This window comes from Rhinatrema bivittatum, chromosome 3 (assembly GCF_901001135.1).
Source record: "Rhinatrema bivittatum chromosome 3, aRhiBiv1.1, whole genome shotgun sequence".
NCBI lineage: Eukaryota > Metazoa > Chordata > Amphibia > Gymnophiona > Rhinatrematidae > Rhinatrema > Rhinatrema bivittatum.
In genome coordinates this window covers 89,115,232-89,124,262 of record NC_042617.1, presented here as the reverse complement: position 1 = coordinate 89,124,262, position 9,031 = coordinate 89,115,232, and the positions used below count along the sequence as shown (strand labels likewise).

Below are 9,031 nucleotides of genomic sequence, written 5' to 3'. Positions count from 1 at the left end.
TAATACACTCAAAATATGAGGTTCTTACCTACAATCACTGATTAATTTATTCAATGATTCTAGACTATTCTTTTTTTCTTTCATTTTTAGTAGTACTGGCTCTTGGTCTTCCCTATTTGATCCAATAAAAGCTATTACTGCCGACAGTAGGACTGGAATTTTCCCCTACCAGAAACAAAATCTCTATGATCTTTGCATTTTCAGTCTTTGAGAGAACCATGCCAAGAGCTTCTGCATGAAGATAGCACAACATGGAAAGAGTGGGAACAGAAATGTTTCAGACAAATTGCTTCACTTTGCTAACCTCATCTCAATTCAGAAATGTCACAGAACGAAAATAAAACACACTCCCCAAGTTTAGTTTTAAAAGCATTTAATGACATAGCATATATTTCACAGATAGGGTAAAATTCTAGCAGTATAGTTCCATACAACAGAGCCAGTTGCAGTACTGCTCTGACTTATAGGTCCCAGTCATCAAGAGATTTCATTCCTAATAAACAGAATCTGATTGTGCAGTACAATGGAAATCTTCATTACAATAGATAACAGTGACGAAGAAATGCACACTATGTATCAAATCAGCAAGATAATGTAGCAAATTATAACACACAGTGCTGGAGCTGACAAGCAAAAAGCCATTGGAGGAACGTTACTTTTTTTTGTTTTATTTCCAGTAAATGCTTCATTTTCACTTTTACACTTAACATCAATGATTTTAAAGGGTTTTATTATACATCTAGCTTTATTATACTTTGTACTAGAATTATCTGAAATGTACGTACAATAATGTAATTCAGCAAAAAAAAGTTTAAAATTACAGATTATTTAAAACTGTATCTGTATGCTAAATCGTTCTTGTACACCAATGTTCTGAAAAACCTCATACTTGATGCAGAAAAGCACGTATGTTGTGTTAACTGGCGACAGGGTACAAAGGACTTGTCTGTAAATTAAACGCATATTCCGCGCTCTTGGTACAGCAAAAAGAATACACTATCCGTTTAACAAAAAGTTAGAACTGTAATGTAAGGTTCTACTAGTCAAGACTTAGCATAAACCACCTTAAGTACATGGAAGGGTCTGTGCCTGAAAGTCAAGTGTCCAGGCGCCTCATCTTATGTGCCCGGTGATCCTTCTAAGCACCGCTGCCTTGCATACAAGATAGCACTAGATGTGGGTTGTTTCCAAGACAGCCTCACAAAATTGAGGAAAAGTTTAAATATTAAGATCTAGTCTACATTAACTTCATTTAAAAAAAATAAAGAAAAAGAAATCTGGTCCTCCCTCTCCATATATAAGCTGCCCAGTGCACCTCACACCTTGGTATCTTCGGCTCCTTCCTTCAAAACACTCTATAAATTAAAGATTTAAATCACACCAAGGAACATTAGGGCAGAAGAGAGTAATGTATTGGTTCTGAGCTTGCATGCTGTATTTTCACTGACAAGGTCTGAGAGAAGTGCACTGTGCCCAAGATGTGTGGTTCATTTCTTTTTGCTGAACAGGCTGAAACGCTTTTCCTTGTCCTTTTCTTTGTCTTTCTCTCGCTTGCCCGGGCTGGACTCGCTGGTTACTGTGACACTAGATGGCAAGGTCTGGGCACGGCTGGAAGCTGGGGTGCTCTGTGTGCTTGGGGATACCTCGCTTTTGTCAGAGGAAATTGCAGTTGTGATTGCCTGGATCCACAAATTCATTTCCTCCTGCAGGACAGAGCAATGTGCAAACAGGAAAAAGTGGGTAAGAAAAGAACTGCAAAACAAATGGTATAAGAATATTTTTTCTAAAAAAAAAAATAAATATAAATATATTGTTTTTAATTTTAGACAAGATCCATAAGTTTTATGGCAAAAAGTTATTTTGATTCTACCTTTTAGATATCATGAAAATGTGATTGCTATATGTCAAATGGTTCAGGAGATAAATGTGATGGAGAAAGAGTAAAAACATAAGCAAGCGATGTGTGTGTGTTTGTATTTAAAAAAAAAAAAAAAAAGCAAAAAAAAAAGCACTAAGAGTTCCATGAATTTGCCTGCGTGAGGACCATCTTTTCCATGAATATGAACATAAAAATAAGGAAATGGACTCAATAAAAACAGAAAATGAAATAGGATATGATCTTGAATAATCATATAGGATGAGCCCCAAGGTGTTCATATTTCAGTGGTGCTGAAGAAATTGGTGTAGTACAATTGTATACTGTTTCCCCCTCATCAAACCTTTTATTTCTAGTTTACAGGCACATCTAACATTTCTTAGCTACATTTGAATGCCAAAAATATATAATGCTGACAAATAACCAATTTGGAAATATATGTATGCTAAAATTGCAACCAAATATGGTACAGTTCTCATTTCTCACACTGCATATAAGACTAGTTTTGAGTTAGCTCCAAGAGAAAAACCTTCAAAACTGCTCGCATACATCCATATACACATATATATGGGGTGCATGCAAAGCTGATACAGTATTTTATTACCTGCACGCAGGTTATAAAATATTTGTCCATACGCGTGCAAACATGATCGCATATGTAAAAACTGCGAGCCTTGCAAGTTCAGACTTATCCAGGTAAGTACTGATAATGGTGCTACTTAGCTGGATAAGTGTACACAAATGATATACCAATGTATTTCATTTCAAATTTTTAAGGCATAAGCGAGTAGATTTTACATGCGCTATTTAGACGCATTTACCCTGTAAGTCAAATTTTACATGCTAAGACAGGGAATTTTCTAACATGTGGGCCACAATGAACTAACCAATTTTATCAATTAGTCTACCAGCTTGCCCAATCCATCTGCAGTCTGAAGACCCTCCTGGTTCTTCAGCCTAAATTCCCTCCATTTCACCCAGACCCCTCAGCTCTGCTATTTTTTCACTTCTAAGATGTTATTTATTTATTTATTTAGAAACTTTTATATACCGGTATTTGTGGGGACATCATACCGGTTCACATAGTAACTGAAAGATTGGAAAATACACTGCAACAGGGGAATGTAACTGGGCGGGGGGAAGAACAGAAAGGCAGTAGGAAGGATAGGAGAACAAGAAGGTAATAACCAAAACAATTTACAATGAAAGTCTCCTTAATAAGGAGGTTACCTGAAAGGGGACTGCGAGGGGGAGTGGAGGGAGTTATTCTGTGTAAGCATGGTTGAACAGGAGAGTTTTTAATTTCTTTTTGAATTTAAATGCACAGGGTTCAAGTCGCATGTGGACAGGTAGTGTATTCCAGAGAACGGGCCCGGCAATAGAGATGGCACGGTCTCGGGTGGAGGAGAGATGTGCCTGTTTCAAGGATTGAACGTGTAGGGTGCCTTTGTTGGTAGATCTGGTGGCTCGGATGGACAGGGGGGCAGTGAAAGGGAGGTCGAGCCAGTTGGAGTTGTGGGTGTAAATGGACTTGTGAATTATGGTCAGAGTTTTGTAGTGTATACGGGACATTATGGGGAGCCAATGTAAATCCTTGAGGATGGGGGTAATATGGTCATGTTTGCGTGTGTTTGTAATGAGTCTTGCAGTAGCATTTTGCAGAAGTTGAAGGGGTTTGATAGAAGACAATGGGAGCCCTAAGAGGAGGGCATTACAGTAATCTAGTTTGGAGGTGAGGGTAGCTTGGATCACTGTGCGGAGGTCATGGGCGTAGAGCATGGGTCTGAGTTTCTTTAGTACATTTAGCTTGAAGAAGCCAGTTTTGAGGATGGAGTTGATGTGAGGTTTCATACTTAGGTTGGGATCAAGAAGGACTCCGAGGTCTCTAACGGAGGGTTGAGCTGTGAGGAGGTTAAGTTTAGGGTCGTTAGGTAGGAGGTCAGGGGGGTGCGAGGAGATGTGAAGGAGTTCCGTTTTGTTGGTGTTGAGAGCAAGCTGAAGGTTGGTGAGGAGGGCGTTGATGGCTGCAAGGCACTTTTCCCAGTGCTCGAGGGCGTCAGATATGGAGTTGTGAATGGGAATGATGATCTGTACATCATCAGCATAAAGGTAGAATTTGAGTTTAAGGTCAGTGAGGAGGTGGCAGAGGGGAGTGAGGTAAATGTTGAATAGGGTAGATGAGAGTGATGAGCCTTGCGGGACTCCTTGTTGTAGGGGGTATGAGGCAGATAGGTTGTTTCCAATTTTCACAGAGATTTTCACAGAGAACTTTCTGTTAGAGAGATAGGATTTGAACCAAGCAAGAGCTATTCCTGAGATGCCGATGCTTTCTAGCCGTGTCAGGAGGTGGTGGTGGCTGATGGTGTCAAAGGCCGCTGAGATGTCAAGAAGGGCGAGGAGGTAACTGTGGCCTTGTCCCAGACCTCCGTTAACGATCACCTATGCCAGATATTGAGCAGGAATAAATGTACATATGTAAAGTGCCAAATTTACATGCATACATTGCTAATAAAATACCAATTAACTTGTATAAATGTTTATTTATTTATTTTTAGTTTTTATATACCGATTTTCTTGCATTAGATGCAAACCAAACCGGTTTACAATGAACAAAAACTTGCCTGTAGGCATTACATGGAACCATGAACGTCTAAGAAACTAAGTAACATAGTCAGAGAAATGAATAAACAGGTAAACAATTTGAATTACATAGTAATAAAGGTCACAACAAGTGATTGATCCAATTAATTGTGCTTGGATCCATTAGGGAGGAGGAAATAAGATGATGTGCAGAAAGAGAGTTGGGAATAGAGGAAAAAGATCAAAGGGTATCTGAGGGTCTCTTCAAAAGAGAACCTGAGTAAGAGAAAATAAAAGCAGAAATGAGAGAGAAAAAATAACAAACCAAACTTGTGAAGAGAAATGAACAGGGATGTGTTGCGAGAGAGAGAAAGCGTTAAGCTAAAAAGCGGGTTCTGGAAACGCAAAGTTGAATAACCATGTTTTTAGTTTTTTCTTAAAGGAATTGGGCAGAGGTCCTGTCGGAGGTCGAGTGTTCCAATGAGTGAGACCTGTGGTAGAAAAGGCCCTTTTCCTTAGAGATGTTTTAGCTTGAGGGACGAAGAGAGTGCCTAGGTATGCTCTTCTCATCGGTCTGGTGGAATAATTAGGGCGAACCTGGAAGGTGAGATCAATTGGGGCAAGGTTGTGTAGGTTTTTCTGCATGATGGTTAGCACTTTGTAGAGGATTCTATATTTGATAGGGAGCCAGTGGAAGTTATAAAGGATGGGTGTGATATGATCCCTCTTTTTTGTGTTCGTCAAAATCCTAGCGGCTGAGTTCTGTAACATCTGTAGTGGCTTAATGGTTACAGCTGGGAGCCCAAGCAACAATGAATTACAGTAATCAATTTTGGTGAGTATAATTGATTGAAGAACCAAACGGAAATCATAGAAGTGCAGGAGGGGTTTAAGCTTTTTAAGAACTTGTAGTTTGAAAAAGCACTCTTTCGTCGTATTGTTGACAAACCTTTTAAGGTTCAACTGATTGTCCAGTAGGGTGCCTAGATCTCTTACGTAAGAAGAGTTATTGAAGTTGTCTGGCATTGTTGACGGGAAGATAGGTAGAGAGTGGCTATCGACCTGAGGTCGATCATCTGGGTGAAAGGTTGTCTCTCTAGTAAAGAGGTTTTCGTCTTGAGAGATGATTAGGAATTCCGTCTTGTCTTTGTTGATGACTAGGGTTAAGCTTAAAAAGGAGAGAGCTGATTTCCTGGAAGCAACTGTCCCAAAAGATAAGGGATTTTTGTAACGATTCCTTGATGGGGATGAGAATTTGGATATCATCCATGTATATGTAATGCTTGATTTTCAGCTTGGTGAGGAGGAGGCAGAGAGGAAGCAGATAAATGTTGAAGAGGGTTGGTGAAAGGCAGAGCCTTGTGGGACACCCAAGTTGGATCTAATTGGGTGTGATTGTTTATTATTGATTTTCACCTTGAATGATCTATTGCTAAGGAATGAACGGAACCAGTCCAAGGCAGAACCAGAGATGCCAATATCCACGAGTCGGTCCAGCAGAATTGAATGGTTGACCGTATCAAAGGCAGCCGAAAGATCAAGTAGAATCAGTAGGTGGGATTGTTTTTTGTCCATGTTCACAATGATGGAGTCGGTAAGTGAGATCAAAAGTGATTCCGTGTTTAGAGATTTACGAAAACCATATTGTGATGGTGATAGGATCTTGTGTTCCTCCAGGAATTCTGTGAGTTGATTATTAACTATTTTCTCCATGATCTTGGCGATGAAGGGAAAGTTGGCAATGGGGCGGAAATTTGCTGGGTCTGTAGTTGACAAGTTGGGTTTTTTTAGGAGAGGTTTCAAGATGGCCTGTTTTAGAGAATCGGACACAAGTCCTTGGGTTAACGAGCAATTGATGATTTTTGCAATGGGCTTGGCAATGGTATTTGGTATTGAAATGAGGAGGTTGGATGGGATGGAGTCTAGATGTTGACCCCTTTCCGGAACAACCGTGGCCTGTCTTTTTTTTTTTTAATCTTTTATTTTAATTTTCCAACATTTACAGTCAACACAACAAGATTAAAACCAAGTATAATCATAAACCCTTTTTGCCTATCCCTACCCCTCTCCCCCTAGCCTTAGTGCTGGCATAATTTATGTTGGGACAATGGAACAACTATACCACAATTGTACTGCAATTGTCCTTCAGGTGTCCATCACATATTTTATGGTGCAAAGCCACCTCACAAGTTCCAGGGATGCAACCTAAATCGTGAACTCTACACAGGGTCTGTTTTTATTACAGCACTAGGAGGTTGTTCCTTGCTTTGGAATTTAAAGATGTTAAGTATGCACTCCAAATATCGATGAAGGAGGCATTCATCCATGAGGAGGTCCGACATGCTGACAAGTATTTAAAAACCACCAGGAGTTTGCCAGCCTTATTTCCAAATCAATACAGTTTATGTGAGGAATAAAGCAGTGATGTTGTGGTTTTTTGATGTAAATAATTAAGCAGAGAGATTCCCTATATAATTTTTGGTTGGCAAATAGAGATTCCACAAATCGGGCTTTGCATTTCTGAAATTCACATTCCAAATCAATAATTTGTTTATTGAGTAAGCTATTCTTGCATATCATATAGGCCATAATTTCCCCCCGCATTACTGCCTTCCCGGCCTACCAAAATATAAGAATTCGATTTATGTGATAAGTTAAGATCCTCATATTCTTTCCATTTAGTTTTAATGAATTCTTGAAAACCTATGTCGCCTGAAAGGTGGGAGGGAAACCTTCATCTGCACTGCCTAATGCCCCCCATTTAAAATCCACTCATATCATAGCATGGTCCGAAAACTCTGCGGGCCCAATTTCTGCCTTGTGAAGCATGGAGAAATTAACTGTACTAAGATGTAATCAATCCGAGACAGAATCGTGAGCCCTAGCTGAATGTGTAAAATCTCTCTCTTCTGGGTGTATCACTCTCCATACATCTGACAATTGTAGCTGCTTACAAATAAACGGTATACACTTCCTAAGGCCTAATTTAGGCAGGTGATCCCTGGTCAGATGATTCATAGCAGGACCTGCCACACAATTGAAATCCCCAGCTAGAAACACAGGCCCAATGGCATGAACAGTAAAGGTATGAATAAGTTCTGAAAAGAACTGGTGAGAATATACATTAGGAGCATATATGCTGCCAATGGTCACAGGCCTGCTAAAGAGTTTCCCAGTAATAATGACATAGCGTCCAACACCATCTCTATAAGTGGCAATATGCTCAAAAACTATCCCCTTGTTCAATAGAATAGCGACTTCCCCTTTCTGATTTACCGCTGGCAAAAAGAAAATCTGATTTACCCAATCTCTAGCTAATTTTAAATGTTCTTGGGCAGTTAAGTGTGTCACTTGCATGCATGCAATCTGGGCCTTGTGCCTTCTTATCAAAGTTAACAATTTATCCCTCTTCACTGGGGATCCCAATCCCGCTATATTCCAAGACAATAATCCTAAAGGGTCAGCCATACTTGATCCAAAAAAGATATGTTGCAGTGCTCAATTGTCGCAGTGAACAAACTGCCTTGATCCCCCCCCCCCAACCATCCGCAGCATCCCTGAATCCATAGATCCTGCCAGCTACGTCTCCATAACCCCCATCATCTGTTACAGCCCTCTCCCCACCCTCCCCTTGTGCTCCTCCCCCCAACACCCACTGTCACCCTTCTGTTCTCACCGACCTCCAACACTGTAGGTGGTTCTGAGCCCACCCTATAACCTGTTCCAAGATACAGAATATATTAAAAAAGAACTTAGAACATTAGGAACACATCCGTAATATACAGAACAGCAATATTCCCAAAATAACTGCCAGGCCTGAGAAGGCCAAACCTTGTGGTCAAGCCTTCGACGTGATGCACTTCTCCTTTGCATGAACATGCGGGCCATCCATCAGGCTCAGAGTCACCTCATTGAACAGATAAGGAAGTTAGAAACGTCTGTGTGCTGGCCACAGACTCAAAAGCTCTCAAAAGCCCACACGCAGATGTGCCGGGTATTGCAGATTAAATTTGAAGTGATGGTTGTGGAACTCTGTGCAAACTTGTGAAAATCTTGAAAAAATCTTGAAAAAATTAGGATCTTTTTCCCCTCATATCGCAATGTCATCTTCCTGTATGCCTGACATATGGCTGTTTTGTGTACAAAGTTCAAAATGTTTTGAAATCACCACCTGCAGCCTGGCAGCTCCCTGGCTCTGTGCTCCCAAGCGATATGCACGCTCCAAGTGGCAGCTGCCCTGTAGATGATCCAGGCTGAGCTCTGTTAACAGCCACCCCCCTTCAGCAAGGTTTGGACCTTGTGGTCCGTACAGAATTCTGAAAAGCCCACAAAGCAAAGATTATTTCTTCGTGACCTGTTTTTCAGGTCATCAATTTTTTGCTCAGGGCCAAGACTTGCTTCTCCATAGTGGACTGTTTTTCTTGCAAGGCTTGTGCCTCCACCTCCACCTCAGACACTCTTTTCTGAGTGTCCTCGACCTGCTGCTTAATCGCCTGCAAAATTTCATTACCTGAGGCAATTTGTTGGGATAGCTCTGTGAATCTCCCACCCAGAGCCTGTACTATCACCCTTACC

At 40.7% G+C, this 9,031-nt stretch overlaps 1 protein-coding gene across 2 annotated transcripts in view; it reads right to left on the bottom strand.

Moving 5' to 3' along the window:
* Positions 1-356: 356 nt before the first annotated feature.
* SPTBN1 (spectrin beta, non-erythrocytic 1) overlaps positions 357-9,031 on the bottom strand; it is a 724,701-nt gene continuing 716,026 nt past the window's right edge. For both annotated transcript variants that reach the window (XM_029593444.1, XM_029593445.1), the window contains one exon: positions 357-1,703. In XM_029593444.1, coding sequence (XP_029449304.1) covers positions 1,488-1,703 — 216 coding nt within the window. In that variant the 3' untranslated portion in view covers positions 357-1,487. The remainder of the gene's footprint in view (positions 1,704-9,031) is intronic.